Source organism: Semicossyphus pulcher, unplaced genomic scaffold (assembly GCF_022749685.1).
Source record: "Semicossyphus pulcher isolate SPU_LCO1_2020_fin unplaced genomic scaffold, fSemPul1.0.p SCAF_16, whole genome shotgun sequence".
Lineage (NCBI taxonomy): Eukaryota > Metazoa > Chordata > Actinopteri > Labriformes > Labridae > Semicossyphus > Semicossyphus pulcher.
In genome coordinates, this window is record NW_027211670.1 from 24,690,770 (window position 1) to 24,708,152 (window position 17,383).

The 17,383-nt window shown below is 44.2% G+C and overlaps 1 protein-coding gene across 1 annotated transcript in view; it reads left to right on the forward strand.

Moving 5' to 3' along the window:
• The window catches only part of srcin1b (SRC kinase signaling inhibitor 1b), a 93,713-nt gene that overhangs the window by 56,072 nt on the left and 20,258 nt on the right, over nt 1–17,383 (forward strand). The window contains exons 4-8 of the mRNA XM_069664374.1: nt 3,211–3,412; nt 7,097–7,226; nt 9,248–9,419; nt 14,343–15,313; nt 16,031–16,120. Coding sequence (XP_069520475.1) covers nt 3,211–3,412; nt 7,097–7,226; nt 9,248–9,419; nt 14,343–15,313; nt 16,031–16,120 — 1,565 coding nt within the window. The remainder of the gene's footprint in view (nt 1–3,210; nt 3,413–7,096; nt 7,227–9,247; nt 9,420–14,342; nt 15,314–16,030; nt 16,121–17,383) is intronic.

The following is a 17,383-nucleotide window of genomic DNA, read 5'->3' on the forward strand; positions in this document are numbered from 1 at the left end:
CAGCTGTTTTTTTAAGCTCTAAATTAACACCAGTTAATCTGAGCGTGGCTGATAGCTGCTTGTTTTCATCTGATCGCATCAAAATGGTGTGAAAGCCGTCACACCCAGGGCTCCATCCAAGAGCTATGAGAGCGATGTGTTCATTGCCTTAGTTAGCAACATTTCCTAAAGTCTCCATTTGAAGTGCGTGAAAAACAGAGATCTAACGTTGACTCCAGGTGTAAACGTACTCAAAAGTTGTGCGTTTTAAAAGAAAGTGTTGTAGTCAAGAGCTCCAAAGTCATGAGCAAAACCAAGTGAGTATCAAAAGAGAGACACCATAAAGACTTTGAGGGGTTGAAACCGAGACCACACTCTCAATAGAATGTTAAACATGTGAATCTCAGACCCTCCAAGTGTTCTGAAAGATCCGACTTCCCGTAAAAACACCCACAGAAAGCTGACAGCGAGTCCTCTTTATGGCCATTTGGTGATGTCTCCACACGAGTGGTCCTGACCGTGTTTTTGTCCGATAAAGAGACCAGACTGAGTAAAATTGCAGTCGATTCAGAGACGAGACAGAGACCTTCCAAAAGATCTTGAGAGCAAGGCTGAGATGGAGTAGTACAACGCAAGGACATGACCTCGGAGAAAATGGAAACGAGTTAGAGGAAAAAGTTTCTGAGTGAAGCACTTCATCGATCTGAGCTTCTCTCCTTTTTCTCCTCAGGTTGTTATTCTCCGTGTTTCTCGTGTGCATAAAAGCGCTGGCACGCTCTCCTCCTCACCTCTCTCTGCTCTCTTTTTCTTTACCGTTCACTAAACACAAACTTTATAATTCCCAGTCGCTGCGTTCTCCTCTCTCATGCAGCTCGTTTCTGGTGCGGTTGAAGGCAGAAGGTGTGCAGCGTCTGGCTGACAAGCAGCCTCAGAGACCATAAATCTCTAAACATATGAGAGGCAGCGCACATAATCTGTCAGCCTGTTCGCAGCGTTAGGAGATGTGTGGGTGCTCGTGTTCGCTTTCAGCAGTTTTAAAGGCCGTTTTTACAACATTATTAATGCAGAAGCAGCAAAGCCCCAAGAGATCATTTCCTGCAACAGATGCATGTGTGTCTGCAGAGGGTTCATGTTTGTGAGGCTTCCTACATGTTTGCGTACACATGCATGGATGAGTGCCATGCCTGCATGCTCTCAGCTTGTTGTAGCCTCAAAAACACCCAATCTGCTTCCATGCAGAGCTTGTGAGGACTAAGCAAAGACCACAGATGCACGAGGCAATGTGAGCTGGCTTCACATACCGCACTGTGGGAGCTCATTACTGTATTCTCTGGGCTGGAAAATGTCTGTCAGTGAGGATTCATTAAAAGCCAACCTGCTGCAGCAGCTCCTGGTCCTGCTGTAATGAGAGGTCCTCCACAATTTGTGCTACCCAGTGGTTCAAATTGGACAGGTGAATATCAGTGGTAATCTGCATTACAGATAGAGGCTTTGTTTGTTCATTCATTAGCATTAAATGCAGGTTTGGTCGATTCTTTGTGGAACAGTTGAAGCGAGCTTTGCTCTCATCTTCTAGGGGGCCGAGCGCTCTCTAGAAGCTGCAGAACAGTATCCATAATTATATCTTTCTGGGGCTGCACGATGATGTGCTGTCTCCTCACAGCTAGAAGGTTCCTGGTTCGAATCCCGGTCAGACGTAGTGGGCCTGTCTGTGTGGAGCCTGCATGTTCTCCCCGTGCATGTGTCTGTTCCCTCCGGGTACTCCGGCTGCCTCCCACAGTCCAAAGACATGCTCGTTAGGTTCTACTTGGGATTATTTTAATCATAGTTATATTGTAATTCTCATTTTAACACGGCAATTAAACATCCTTTTTCATTTTAAGATTATTTAAAGTCTATGAATACAGCATCTGTACGCGGGGGACAAGATTTTTTTCCCCCTGGTTTCTGCTTGTAGTCAGAGGAGCAGTGACGACTAGCATTTCAGCGGGCGTCGGCTGTATGCAGGGAGAAACTCTCAGAAAAACTTTTTATTAATCTCTAAAGACAGAGGTCATAGGGCAGATAGCAATCTGTTTATGAAGCCGTCTCTCACCTTCACGCTATTCTTGCATCTCAAACTGTGAGTCAACTGTGAACATTGATCAGCACTCAGTAAAAGCTAATGTAGCTAATTAAAAGCTAATATGAATGCTTTTGTAGGGCGACACCAGAAACCCTAAAACATTGTCTGTTGCTCTTTAAAGGTTCTTTTTTGTGCCAGATGATAGTCGATAGTTTAACTCAGAAAGATGCTTAAACTCTCAGGAACACGTCTATAGACGACTTTAATTCCCTTTCTACCTGCTTTACCTTAAAAGAAAACAAGAATCTGAACTCGTCTTAATTTACGACACTGGCTTCCTCTATCTTTATAAATGATTTTATGTTCTTTTACTTGTTTACAAATCTTTAAGTCACCCTTCTTCCTATATATATGTTCCAGCCAGATCAGGAAGGTTCCTCCCTCCTCCTTTAAATGTTCCTCATGTGTCCCACAAAGGAGCAGATGAGCGAGTCGTCTGTGGACCTCGCTGCCTCTGGATATTAAAGACGCAAACTGCTTTGTTTTCAAAAGGAAATTAAAAAACAATCTTTTTAATCTGACTTTAATTTGACTAATATTATACGCAGTGTTTTTTAATTGTTGTTTTTGTACATTATTTTGTATCCATGCTGTTTATGTTGTCTTATTTCACTACTTTAACTTTAATTATTTTCTCACGTCTCTTTTAATTCTCGTTCTGTGCCATCGTTCCTGCTCTCTCCTCTCTCCTCTGTTTAACTGAAGGACTGTTGGAGGGTTTTGTCCATCATTATTAAAGCCTGTTCAGATTATTTTGACGGTCGTTTGCAGCTCTGCCCCGTCTGAGCCTCTAATTTTATCTTCAGCGTCCTTCTTGTGGAGCTTCTGTTTGCCGAGGAAGATGTAGAGGCTCTTTCTCCGAGATAAACTGTGCATTTTGTCGACGCCCGGGTGGTAAAAGCTTTTCTCTTTCAGTCGCTGTGTTGTGTCTTTGCATTGATTCCCTGAGGCCATTTTGTTTGCTTTTCTTTCCACGTTTTACATTTTTTGGTGTCGTCTCATTGATTACTGAGCTGCCGTCACAGGAGAAATAAATGTCTCTTTATCTGAGCTCTCTACCTGTTTTCTTTTTTGTCTCCCCTAACCTCCTACCTCGTGTCTCGCAGTCTCGCACCCCTCGTGTGACTCGCCTCAGCCCCACACAGCCGGCTCTCGCTGACCAGGCCAACAGGGTGTCCTTTGCGTCGGCTGAGAATCTGGAGACCATGTCGGAGCCTGACATCCCCATCGGCTTCAACCGGATGAACCGGCTCCGCCAGAGCCTGCCGCTGGCCCGCTCGTCCAGCCAGGCCAAGCTGCGGGCACCAGGTCAGACCAACAACAAACACAAAAATGAAATCTGTGCTGTGCTGTGACTTATGGCCTTTAATGAGACACCATCTGTTACATCAGCTAAAGTAGAAATCTGCTGCTGAAAATAAATCCTTCATCTGCTGCACACAACATGAGCAGATGAAAGAGTTAGCGAGCGCAGGAGAAGAGAAGAACTACCGGCTTTAATTTCATCAAACATGGTGAATAAATAACAATAATAAACATTATAAAAAGTGCAGCATTCAAAACACAAAGTTTATTTACAATAAAATGGAGCACATTATTTATTTAATTCAATAATATTGGTTTAGTTCATACAAATGTGAACTCATTAGCTGTGTCCTAATCCACGGGCTGCAGCCTTCAAAGGAGGCGGTCCACGGAGGCTGCTCCATCCATAGCCTGCGTAGACATTAAAGCCGAAATGAAATGAGACGGTCTGGTCTACCTTTGCGCCACCAAACGCCGCTCCTGTCGCCTAGCAACAGGTAGCTAGCGGGCTATGACTTAGTAAGTTAACCTATTTTTTTAAAGATAATTTGTTTCAAGAGCACTTTCGTTTTCTTAAACATGTGTAACACAGCTATTCGATTGAGTTGAAACCAAAAACTTTTACATTTTAAAGTGTATTCCTCTGTTGTTTAATGGTCCGCCATCTCGTTTGAATTGGCGCACAATGCATCTTGGGATGCGGTGGGCCACAAAGGATGCACCCAATGGATCCTTCGCGGCACAGGAAACAGAGGACGCATTTGTCAGCCGCATCTGAAGGAGCCGGCCTTCGAAGACAGATGACTTCACTAACACATTATTAACATTCAAAACACATGAATAACACAAGTTTTAGTTTTTAGTCCGAAAACTACAGAAGCCCTAAGTGGACATGCATCCATACATTTTGTTTACTCTGTTTTCCCGTGATAACGAGTCATTTCCGGTTGTTTTCTCCAGACTTATTCATCTCGTTATCTCGAGATAACAACGCTGGTTTTCTCGTGATAACGGGATCATTTTCTGACGATCTAGAAAACAGAACACTCACTGTGATATTATAAAGCATTTTAGAATCGGAGAACCGAAGTTACGTTTGTAACCCTCATTTTAATGTTTCAATATGGTGCATTTAATGTGGTGCATAACCCACAGTATACCTAACATAGCTGTGTAATTACCTGTTCCTCTGTGAAATCCTGTGTGTCACCTGAACAAAGAGAGTCCCATGAAACGACACATGATTATCATCCACCTGAAGCTGAAGACAGCGGCGAGAGAAGAGAGAAAAGTCTCCCATGTGTCATATTAGGTGTGCAAAGGGTAAATGAATGCAGTGATAGGTGTGTTATTTAACAGATAAAAACACCAAAGACAATGTGGTGATAACGACCCTCGCATTAATTAAACCGAGTCTGTAGTGTTGCTGATGAATTTATTATTACCAAAGCTTCGACTTTCTACTAGAATTGTTTCCTAAGAATATGAAATTCTGAACATGTGCACTTTTTAAAAGTATAATCAATCACTGGTTGTGGTTTGCCCCACTTTTTCAAACTCCTGCGAATGCATCACGCTCCTCCTCGGATGAGAGGAAGATGTTTTAAAGCAGCAGATGATTTGGCTTCTTGTGTAAGCCATTAATCAATGATGACAGGTAGCTTAGCGGGATCATTTGGAGGCATTAGACAGCTCTGTTTATTATCAGAGTTCCTGAAGGCAGCGAGCTGAAGTCTGACTTTGACTTGGAGGGCTGAATCAGGTTCACCAGATTAACACTCGATGCCTTCAGGAAACTCAATAAGTGAGTCCCTGAAAGAGGACGCTGCTTTAGAGGCACAACTGCAGCCTCAAAGTTGTCAATAGATTGGACATTCCTGCAGCCATCAAACGAAAAACAGCCAGAAATGAGTTCACATTAAGAGAGCAACACAGGAAACATGAGAGCTAAGTTAGACGTTGACTTGTCTAAAAATGATCTTACTGCAAACCGTGATGGAGACGAGCGTCAGAAGAGGAGGATAAATCAGTCGATTCAGGAAGGTGGGATCAAACGCCACCTGCACTTCCTCTCCTGCCATAATGACAGACGACAGTACAATCAGAGTCTCACTGGTACAATGTAGAATTACATGTCATCTAGGCTTTGATAGGAGTTTAATAGGAGGGGCTGCTGCTCCGCTAAGAGGGCGTCAGTAGTTCAAGGTAAGCTATATTGATCAATAAGACGATGGGCCATCTTTAAGCTGTCTGTAGTGCACAGTCTGGGTGTAGAAGGTCAGGGGTAAGACGGAGCTGTGAGGGAGGTGCAACAACTAATCCATTAGTTGTCAGCCAAACATTAACTGCCAAATATTTTAAAACTTATTTATTAAAATGTTTTTTAAAGAAAGAAAAGTTTAAATGATCTGATTCCAGCTTTTTTTTCTTTCTGTTTATTAGATTTATTTTATCAGTACAAATGACGAGGACAAACAACAGTCAATACATTAAACAGGTTTACAGTCAAGGTAGTACTCTCAATGCAATTTTTGTCTCAAAGGTGATATTTATACAGAAACTATATATAAGAAACTATAATATTGTTAGGTAAGCGTATCTCTAACGCTTAAATTTCAAGGAATGTAATAAAAGGTTTCCAGATTTCCTCAAACACATTTTGCCTGTTTTGATTCCAGCTTCTTTAAAGTGATTATTCTCCGCTTTCTTTCCTCTGTGACAGTAAACTGAATATCTTTGGGCTGTAGATAAAGCTGCAACTACGATTTATCAATTCATTGCTTCATCTATGAAATGTCAAAAACAAAAGTCAACTCCTGCACACTGTCTAACTTGCAAAAAACAAATGTATTGGCCAATAAGGTTTCGGTGCTCGACCTTTTGCCTCCTGAAACGTTTCAAAGCCAATAACTGTATTTTTTACAGGTTAGTGTGCCGGAGGTAAGTTGCGTTTCTGATGGACCTTTTCCTCCCCTACGCTCTCCTACGCTCTCCTACGCTCCCCTACGCTCTCCTACGCTCCTGTCCTATGAAGTAGTTTTTCTCTCCTGTGAATAAACTTGAAAAAGTTGTGAAAAATGCTCATTGCAGTTTTCCAGAACAAAAAGTGACGCCCTTTTAAACCAACAATCTAAAACTTAAGACTTTTCCACAAATCTTTACCTTTAATGAGCTGGAAGGCGCAAATTTGAGATATTTTTGCCTGAAAGTTCACAGAAGAGGCTTCAAAATATTTTGCTTTTGATATTTTTTTTTGATTGATTAATCGATTTATCATTTCAGCTCTTGTTGTGGAGAAAAAACCTTTGAGGATGTCATCTTGTGCTTTGAGAAACGCTGATTGTTTCACCATTTTGTGACATTTAATCAAACAAATTAGGAAACTAAGTAGTTGACACAATGATCAGCATTGATCTGCAATCAAATAAATGTTGGTTGAAGCCCTCTACTGCAGGGGCAAGAGGTGGAAGGGGCGCTGTTATTGCCTACATATGTGAGGGGGATATTGATCAAGCTAATAGTGTGAAAAACTAGATCATTATTTCACTCTTATCAGGTGTAAAATTATTAACATTTTGAGGTGAAAATTGTCCCTCCAGTCTGTATTTCATCGCTGACTCTTGACTCCATCACCCCCTTCACCCATCATGGTTCTCCCTCATTGCTCCTCCCCCTCCATAAATGCAGGGATCTTGTTCCTCCAGCTTGGGGAGGAGACTCGCCGGGTGCACCTGACCCACGAGCTGACCAGCCTGGACACTCTGAGGGCGCTCATCGTGCACATGTTCCCCCAGAGACTCACCATGGCCATGCTCAGGTACGCCTGCACGACATGAACCTGACTGCGTGTGTACACGAGTTATTGAACCGTCTACATGTTCATTGATTGGCCGAGGTGTTTCTTTTAACATCTGCGGCGCTGCATTCACACTTCATTTAGCGTCAAGTTCTATCAATCAACAAGAGGTGAGCGGTCTAAGTGACACATTGTTTTCATCGTCAGACACAGAGATGAAAACATCACATTCTGTAAACAGACGGTGAATGAAAACAGGGACGAACGAAACAAACACATGAAAATCAATAAAACCAAAGAGGAGTGAAACAGAGACGTTCAGACCGAAACTGGACCTGCATGAAATCTCAACCTTAAGTCTGGCCCGCGCTGAAAGATGTTTCAAATCTTAACAGAGTCTGAAAAGAGCCACACATGACGACAGATAAGAAGAGACTGGACAGTTTTGTTCCTGTAGCGTGTAGAGAGCAACGATCTGACCCAAACTGCACAGCACACATGAACACATTCATTCACCAACAACCAGAGTCTGACTCTCACAGCGGGAAATCTCACTAAATCTTTCGCGGTCAAACGAGACTTCAGAGTTAACGAACATCGCGGACGACGAGCAGGAAGAAATTTGCGATGAGTTTTTGGACTTTTTACTGATAATTCAGGAAGAACAAACTGTGGATGAAGAGGTGGAGACGGCGTGAACACGGGCTGTACATGTTACTTTATGCTTCATGTTTGCTTTTGTCGCCATGGCTGCGGTTGTTGAGCTTCCTCCTTCAGTCAGCTTGCTTCCTGATTGGCTATTGTTTCACAATCCACAGAGTGCCAGCTCGGCTGTCCTCGGGGTTCCCCACACACAACAGGATATCAGATCGTAAATATTGAACATGTTTAATATTTAATATTTGAAATCGGCGCGGTCACAACGTTCTTCAACATCCCTCACACCACAGGAACGTCTGGAGAGATCATCTTTAGAACTATCAGAACATCAGGACTTTGTTTACTTTAGTCTGAAGGAGGGAATCAGGCCCAGAATCAGCTGGATTATCTTGTAGTGTGACCTCCGCCTTAGAGGATTCAAAGACTGAAAATCATAAAAGCCACAAACTTAAATTTTAAATATAAACAATAAACATACAAATACTGTACAAACGTTTTCTCTTTTAATAATAGATTAAAAAGCTTTTTTTGTTGTCCTGTCGAGTTTCGAATGTTGATCATCTTTTTTATAATGCTCTCTTTTTCAATAAGCCCTCCTGGTGTCAGTAATTATCCCTAAATACTTTGTGTCCCTATCCCAACTGTTTGTTTGTATGCTAACCAGGAAGATGAAGCTAGCAGGCTAGGCTAAGTAGTGGACAAACAATTGGAAGGGAGTAAGCCTAGCTTGCTAGCATTCGAGCTGATTTCTACACGTTTCTTTTCATTTCGTTCCTGTACACTTGCAGTATTGGTTAAACACTACAAGGCAGGGTGGTCCAGCTCGTGTTGGGTGTCTACCTTTTAAGGATTTAGACTGTCAAAGTCAGTAGCGGATCGCCCCTTGACCTTTGCAAGACTGAACGAATGAGCGAGCATTTAGGAGCTATGGCCTCTATGCCCCTCCCATTTTTGTCCATACCCTCCCTCTCAGTCGTTCTTTTAATGACCAACAAAATCTGTTGTATTGTAATTAGTTGTAGTAGTTAACTGCAAAGTAATGCACTATTTTTAATTAGAAAAACTTCAAAACTTGTCTGAATGATGGACTAGAACCAGAAAAGAGGAACCTTGTGCTCATACCTTCCTGAGGCCTGAGCTGCGGGACTCCAGACTCAGTGAGCAGATTCACTTCTGATTAATTCAATATGAGACGGTGTCCAGTTGATTCTCTCATTACAGCCCCTCACGCAGTCTCAGATCACCCAGTCCCCCTCCTCGTCTGTAATTAAATGCACATCACTGATTATTAGCTGCGAATAGGAGCTGAAATTGTCTTTGCATGGGCTGTTTATCAGTGTTGTGATGTTTCTGTGTGTGCTCTGATGCGTATTGACGTTCAGGTCTCCCAGCACAGCTCTGCTGATCAAAGATGAGACCCGTAATGTCTTCTACGAGCTGGAGGACCCGCGGGACGTTCAGGACCGCTGCGTAATTAAGATTTACTGCAAAGAGCCCGTCTACGGCACCTACCCCGGACACCACAACCCACACCTGGCTAACGGAGACCTGAGGGTAGGTGTTTCTTTCACTTCATTCCTCCATCTTTGTGTGGGTGCAAACATGTTTCTCTGCTTCACCGAGTCCTCTTATTTTTCATGATTGTCTCTGGCGCAGTGAAGTCACACTGCAGCTCCTGACAGACGAGAGTAACGCAGAGATTTTACAGTATTCGTGATGTTTCATCCGTTTTAGTTTTGTTTTATTTCAGAGCCAAAATGTAAACTGAAGCCAAGAAAAGGATTCAGCCTCAGTCACAGTCACCTTTTCCTTCATTACCAATTTATTCTCTGCAGCTCGCGTATGACTCATAGATTAGAGAGCGAGACAAACACTTGTGTCTTTCTGGCAGTGGCAGATAGCAGCCAACCTAATCATCCCGCGAATAATACATCTTGTAATTCCCCTTAGAAATTGTTCTTTATTCGCCCCCAGTGCGAGAATCTGACTCCTACGTAACTCTGATCTTATTTCTGTTTACAAACACCAGTCGGCCTTACGTAATGTGTCCAAGCATAAGTTAGTCTGTGAGAGGGTGTGAGTGAGTCATGTGACCTTACTCCAGCACTACTGTCCCTGGATCAGAGCCAGTCCTTCACAACTCGAGTGCTGACGAGGCAGGATGTCTGCAGACTGTAGAATATCATCAACAGTACTCAAGAGATGATGGACTGCGGTCCGGTTCATCTGAGGACGGGGCCGTGCATGCAGAGCGGGGCTGTAGGAGTCGTGAATGGAAAATGGGCTGCACTTCCTGTGTGTGTAGAGCTTTTAACCAGAGAAGGAAACGCTTCACAATTATTCACCTTCACTCTCGCACACATTCAAACACAATGATGACAGCACCAGTGCGCTGCCTTCAGGTTTCTGGTTCAATGCGCTGCTCAAGGAGACTTCAGCATGTGAAGGAACAGCTACGAGTCACACCACAGACATTAGCCCTTTTTTACATTGTGATTCCGCCACAGCGCCAACGAAGCTCCGCCGTTATTCCAACTTTGTCGTTTTACATTGAACCAAGCGAAACGTGTGTAAGGTGTAAACAAACAACACGTGCTTCACACACACGTCGCTGTTCCGCCCTTCCGACTCTGCTGTTCACACTGACGCCGTTTCGCCTGCTACACCTCTGTAGCTACCTGCGATGCCGGCTCACTTCGCCCGCCCTTCTGCCTCCGTGTTTTTTACATAGAAGATCTACCTCTGTCAGGCTCCACTAGGTTGAACTAATCAAGGCTCAAGCCAACTGTACAACAAAATCCTCCGACTAAAGCAGGAAGGACATTAAATCCAATTTAAGTTGTGATTCCCTGACGAGCTGCTTGGTCTAAATTCTAATAGTGCATGAAGCAAAGGAGGCTGTGACCTCTGACGCTAACAAATATATTCCTGAAAGATCAGCTGATGGTTTCAGCACTTAGAAGCACAGGTGGGCGCAGGTGATACCAGCAATGTTCTGAAAGGTAATGAATGTACAGCTCCGTAAAACAACAAGGGACCACTGTAAAAATATGTTTGTCTCTGGTTCTTCTGTTTACAGGTCTGTGTTTGTGTAAAATGAACTTTTGTTTTATTGTAAACAACATGTCTCCTTCTTCCAAATCACATCTTCTCATTCAGGTCTTTTATTTGCAGAAAATTACGACTGGTTAAGAAACCACAAGATGTTTTTCAGAGCTCGATTAAGCAAAGAAAATAAGCTAATTTTTACAGGAAGAGTTCACAGATTAATAGCCAGTGGAATAACCTGGTTTTTAATCACAGCGTTCATGCATCTCTGCACCAGTCTGTCACAGTGCTGCTGGGTGTCGTTAGGCCGCTCATGGAGCAGCTCGGCTTTGTTCACTGGCTTTTGACCGTCCATCTTCCTCTTTCAGGAGGTTTAAATGGTTCACATCATGTGCTGGCCATGACATGAAGAGAGAGATGCTGATTTAAGCAATATTTGGACTGGTGTCTTAATTTTTCCAGAGCTGTGAATGTTTCCCAAATGTTTCCGTCAGTGTTCAAACAGTGATATCTGTCGTTTTATTCAAGGTAACAGTGAAGTTAATTTGTCGACAGTCATTAGGGGGAAACGCTGAAAACAGAAGCTGATAAATCAGAGGAGGGCAGTGTGCACACTGTTTGTATTGGCTAACGTTACCTGCAGCTGTTTAATAACAATAGAATAATAAATGTGGCTGAATGTAACTTTAATATGAAGCCTTGTAAGGAACATGATTTCTGTAGGAGCCATGTCAGATAGATTTTCATCTCCAGTGATGGTTGCTTAGCAATCAAGACAGTGACTGCTGTAATCCTACGCTTCTTCACTACATCATCAAACTATGCATTTATTTATTTATTTGCCTTTTATTGAGAGAGAGAGGGGACAGTGGATAGTGTTGGAAACAGGGGAGGAGAGAGCGGGGATGACACGTGGCGAGACTGACTGAGTCCCTGAGCTGCAGAGTTTCATACTGAGCATTAAGTGCTGCTTCTTATCCCCTCTTCCTTCTCCTATATCTCAGCTGTATTCTCTGTACCTGTAACTTCCTGTTCAGTAGCTGAGCTCCAATCAATGAGCCCCTTCAGGATTTATCTGAATTCATCAGTCAGCTGCTGGTAGACTGAATGTTGCATCAGCCTGATTAGCATGATTACTAATGCTATATGCATGTGGTTACAGCTGAAGCCAAGTGCAGCGTCGCCAGTAGATAGTCAGAGTGGATAATGTCGTTCCATTTTGCACTGTTAGTGTTTCCTGACCTTGCATTTTGTTGCCGTCTAATTACAGAGCGATTATGGAAATGAGAGCACGGTAATTTAAAGTGTTAGAGAATGCTGCTTTTATAGAATAAGATAAATTATAAACTGGATAAATTACATTACAGACATGCAGCGTGCACGCTGTGGAAAATGAATCTGCATGTTAAACAGCTGAGATGAAGTGAGCGCCGTCGACAGCGGGGCATTTTTGACACATTTGTCGTTCCTGTTGCTGTCAATCAAACACCCTGGGGCCCTTTTGTTTACATGCTTGTGTGTGTGATTGCTTTTCTCCCTGCCTGCCTGCGTGCATGATTCCCCGCCGCCCGCCGCCCGCTCACGTTTTGGAGGTCAGTTTCTCCGTCTCTCTCATGGGAACACGTCGCCGCCTTCAGTTTGTGCCGTGCCTCTGAAATCTTCTGAGCGTTTTACGGCCTTATCAAACCAGCCGGCTCTCCTTGAGTTTTATGCGTTTGAGGCGCTTTGCTGCTTCTGCCAGTGCCAAGGTGACCGACTAGGACGTGCGTGTGTGTTTGTGTGTGTGAGCTTATTGAACCACAGCCAGCAGAGTCGAGATTATTCCCTGATTGCGGACCATGAAAGCATGACCGGGATTACTGAGGGCCATCGGAGCCTGAGAGCGGAGGACAGAGCGTGGTTTAGGATGAGATTGATCGGCAGATTTTACTCACCCTTTGGGGAATTTACCTGCGACGGACGTCTTGTGACTTCAGGGGCTCTTGGAGGTGGAATAAATGTCTTCAGCGCCGTTAAAGCAAAGTGTCGATACAAAGGCTGTTGCCAAGATACAAGATGGAAGATGATGGCACTCGAGTCATTAGTCTGCTGCGAGGCTGTCCACAGGGTGTTGTTGTAAGAGGCCTTAGGGTTATTATGTAGAAATATTGGTTTTTCAATTTGCAGCGTCTCCAGGAGATAGCTTTATGCGTCGCAAGCAATTACAGTGTTGTCTTCTTTTGTTGCTTCGTGCAGTATCCGTTCCTCCTGGCTGGTACCGCCTGACGCGGAGCTTTCACTTACACCGAACCCTCCTGCCCTCCGCTCTGCTCCGCTTTGTTTCGCCTTTCTCTCTGACATTTGGGACTGATGCCAAAAGATAATCCCTTCATGCTCAGTCCGTCAATAAGCTATCAAGTGCAACCTAAAGCGCACTTAAGGGGGCAATTTGGAGACTTTCCTGTCAATCTTGAAACAGCATCTATGAATGGCTGTAAAACGTTACAGTAAACTGCACCGAATTATTGTGATATTTTTAGAAGACGACTTCACGATACCTCCTGAATGCAGGAACATATTTAGAACCAAACGACGCTGTGGAAAACAGACCTCCCTGAAAGCCTCGTGTGTGAGTCGGATCTGCTGTTGGTTTTGAGTTTGATCTAGATATGATCCAAAATGTAATGGGTTCTTCCTCGGGCTGTGCAGCTTCCTGTCTTTAAGTTTCATAAAAACCAGCGCAGCAGTGTTTCAGTAATCCTGCAGACAAACTGGAAAACAAACCGGGAGGAAAGGGAAATAAACTTCTTGGCAGAGGACCTAATTAAAGATCATTTAAAGGGTTAGAGTTTGGGGTTATTTTTCTTTCAGCAGACTCTGAAGAAGGAGGATGACATCGCTGTTGTACCAAACTCTCAGCTGCAACGTCTAAGTCATGAGTAAATAGTGGCATTCAATCCGGTTACGATAATTAACCATAATCAATTTGCATAAGTCTGCAAACACTGGTGAGCTAGTCATGTGTCTTAAAGCCCCTCCGTCTAATAACACAGTTCATATATTTGCTTTTATTTTGAAATCAATTTCCCACAGCAATAATGTCGCTAATCCTCTTAATGCTGCGAGAACTTATGCAAACCTTACTTCCTGTTTACTCATTTGTCCCTAAAGATCAGAGGAAATGAGTTATTTCCTCAGTGCATGTCACCAAGTATCAAGTATGTAGAGATGTATCATCTCTAATTTAGCTACATATTACAGAGAAACATCCAGATCTAAAGGAGCCGTCAGAGCAGTAAAATTCTAAATTAGACCCAGATCACTGTTGAAAAGCACGTTCTAATCAGCTTCATCCATAAATATATTCCAAAGTCTTTAGGCCTGTTCAGACTGATTTCCTGCCCTGAGATAATTACAGGTAATGTTCTGTGTCTGCTCTCTCCTCCTCAGAGGGAGATGGTGTACGCTCCTCAGGACTCTCCACCAAACCGCCGCCTCAGTAACCCGCCCATGTCCTCCCAGCATTCATCCTCCTCTGCCTCACCGCAGGGCTCGCCGTCCCGCGCCCGCCTCCTCTACAGCGGCGGCAGGCCTTCTTCCTACGCCGGGCCCCCCCACCACACTCACTCCCTGCCTCACCCACACCCTCACCCGCACCAGCACCCTCACTCCCAGTCCCACCACTCCTCTCCCCACCAGCAACCACAGCTCCACCAGCCCCACCACACCCAGCCGGCCTTCTGTGCCTCCTCCAGCGCCATCCTGGAGCGCAGGGACGTGAAGCCCGACGATGAAGTGGGGGGATCCAGGAGCATGGTGCTGCTGCGGGGGGACGAGCGTGGGGGAGGGGGGATCTACGCAGACCCCTACTCTCTGGGCCCAGAAACGAGCCGACTGAGTATGGCAGGAGGTCCTCACTCCCCTCTTCCAGCCAGAGCAGACCCCTACGGCTCCTTGTACCGCCGAGGAGGAGGTGGGGGAGGAGGAGGAGGAGGAGGAGGAGGAGGGGGTGCTGGATCGATGCGATCGCTCACCTCTTACACAGCAGCTGCTCTACAAGGAGAGCTGATGGAGAGTGGAGCTCTGTACAGACCAGGAGGCCCGCTCTATAACGACGCCTACGCTGCGTCGATGTTGGCCATGGGGCTGCGGGTGCCTCAGCCCTCCTCCCCACAGAAGATACCCGACATGAGGGATTCCTACGCGGGCACCATGCCCGGTCGAGGCTCCCCTGGGAGGCAGAGTTTGAGACGGGACTCTGTGACCTCCTCGGTGTTCGGGGACAGTCCCAAAGCCCGGGGCCCGGGCCCGGGGTTGGGACTGACCTCAGAGCAGCTCTGCTTGATGGCCGGTCCGGGAGGGGATGGAGGGAGCGCCGGAGGCTTTGGATCACCTCTGATGGGGAATGAAACAGAGACCAGGTACGTTTCTTATTTTGACTCATTCAACTGAAATTTTAAAGCCGTTAAATTATTTAATAAATTAAAAGTCGACTTCATAAATCACTCATTTTTTCGGCTACAGTCGCTCTCGGTCTGTTATGACTGTTAGCCCTTGGTGTCCTTCCAGTTAGCGTGCTATATTGCTCAATTATTAACCAAGAAAGTTTGTTGATTCCTTTTTTCCTGGCTGCAGACCTTCCTTTTTGCAGAGGGTTATAAACTCTCTTGGTCTCCTCTTGGTCCAAAGTACAAAGCCACGGGTCAGAGCTGACCTGTGCTAAAGCTCCGGGTGGATTTACTTTGCCTCTGCGAGTGAATCCGCTGCTCGAACCAGTTCTATTAGAATAAAGTGATTTCCTGCTGAATGGTATAAATACTAATGTGACTGAGCTTTACTAAACGCAATCTAGAAGTGAAAGTAGAGCTGTAATTTTCCAGCCGGGGTCAATTTTAAAAACTGTTATTAAAATAAATGAATGTTATTCATGTTTTTTTTACTTCAATACTACAATCAATCAGGAAGCAAAGCTAAAATTACACCACAACAGCACTTGTTGTATGTAATGTACCATTGTGGCTTTAACAGAGAACGTGGAGGGAGAGCCTGGAGAGTTTAATGATATTCATTATGCATTATGTTAAAAAAAAGTGAGACATCTGTTACAGTCTGAGTGTGTCTGCGGTGTGTGCATCCAGGGAGCGTATGGAGGCCATGGAGAAGCAGATAGCGAGCCTGACGGGGCTGCTGCAGAGAGTGCTGAGCAGAGCGCCTGAGGCAGAGAGCCCGTAAGACACACACACACACACACACACACACACACACACGCACACACAAATACTGTATGTGGAAACACCCTCCCTCCATATACAGACAAGTCCTCTCACAGGAAAACAAAACCAAACCCTATTTCCCACCTAGTCTGCAATATAGTCGATTCTCTTTTATATGATTGTTCAAAACTCCCATTAATACCATTCATACTGTCTCAGTGAAAAGGTTGCGTATTATAGAAAGTGAGTTTTCTGTCTTTTTTATCACAAGGTTCTAAACAAATGAATGTGAACGTATCAAACGCTCGATCCACAAAAAAATGCACAATGATTTGAGTCATTTCCAGGTCACAAGAGATTCAAAAAAGGTAGCATGAAAAAATATTTGTCTCCAGACTATCGCACTTATTCTGTCTCTCTTTAATTGCACAAATACAAATATAAAAGAGAAAGTTGATATTAAGCTGTAGGATGTACACTGATGTGTCATCAGAAAAGTACGTTTCATTCTTCTGCATTCATCGTCGTTTCTTTGGACACGTTTGATAGACCAGGCTTCAAGTTAGACACACTGAAAGTTCAATTGTTTCACTTCCTCGTTATAAAAGAAACTAAAGGACATCGGAGGGGAATAATACTAGTGCTGGTAGCCCCAGTAAGCTATTTGTCTGCATAATAATAAAATATCAGTACTCTGATGCCAAATATGGTCTCAGAAGTCTGATAAAAAGTAAATTCAATAGTTGTTAGAAGTAGATAAGGGGTAGGAATAAATAAGTGCATACTTTGTCCTATGATGTGTGTTGTTGTTTTGTTTAGTTGATAATCTTTAATTTATTAACACATTAGAAACAGGGCGCTGGTTTAGCTCAGCGGTTACATCATGTCCAGAGGCTCAGCCCTCGATACGGCGGCCCTGGGTTTGTCTCCCACCTTCAACCCCTCGCTGCGTGTCCTCCCCACTCTCTCCTCCCCCGTCTCTGACACTATCCACTGTAAAGATATCAATGAATCAATCATGTAAAAGCATGTCGACAGAATGCTCTACAATATTTGCATGTTAGGAAGCCCGGGTATCAATGCACAGCCTTCTTAAGGATAGCACAAGAGACCAGCAGAGATTCTGGAGCATTTTACAACAAACATGGCCCTTTGTTCGGCTCATTTCAGCGCTGACTGCGTCCTCGATCAGGCAAAATACAACACAGGGTTCTTAAAGAAGCTGATGTTTACACCGTAACGCCATTTTCTTCCTCGAAATCCAGAAGGAAGCTTGAG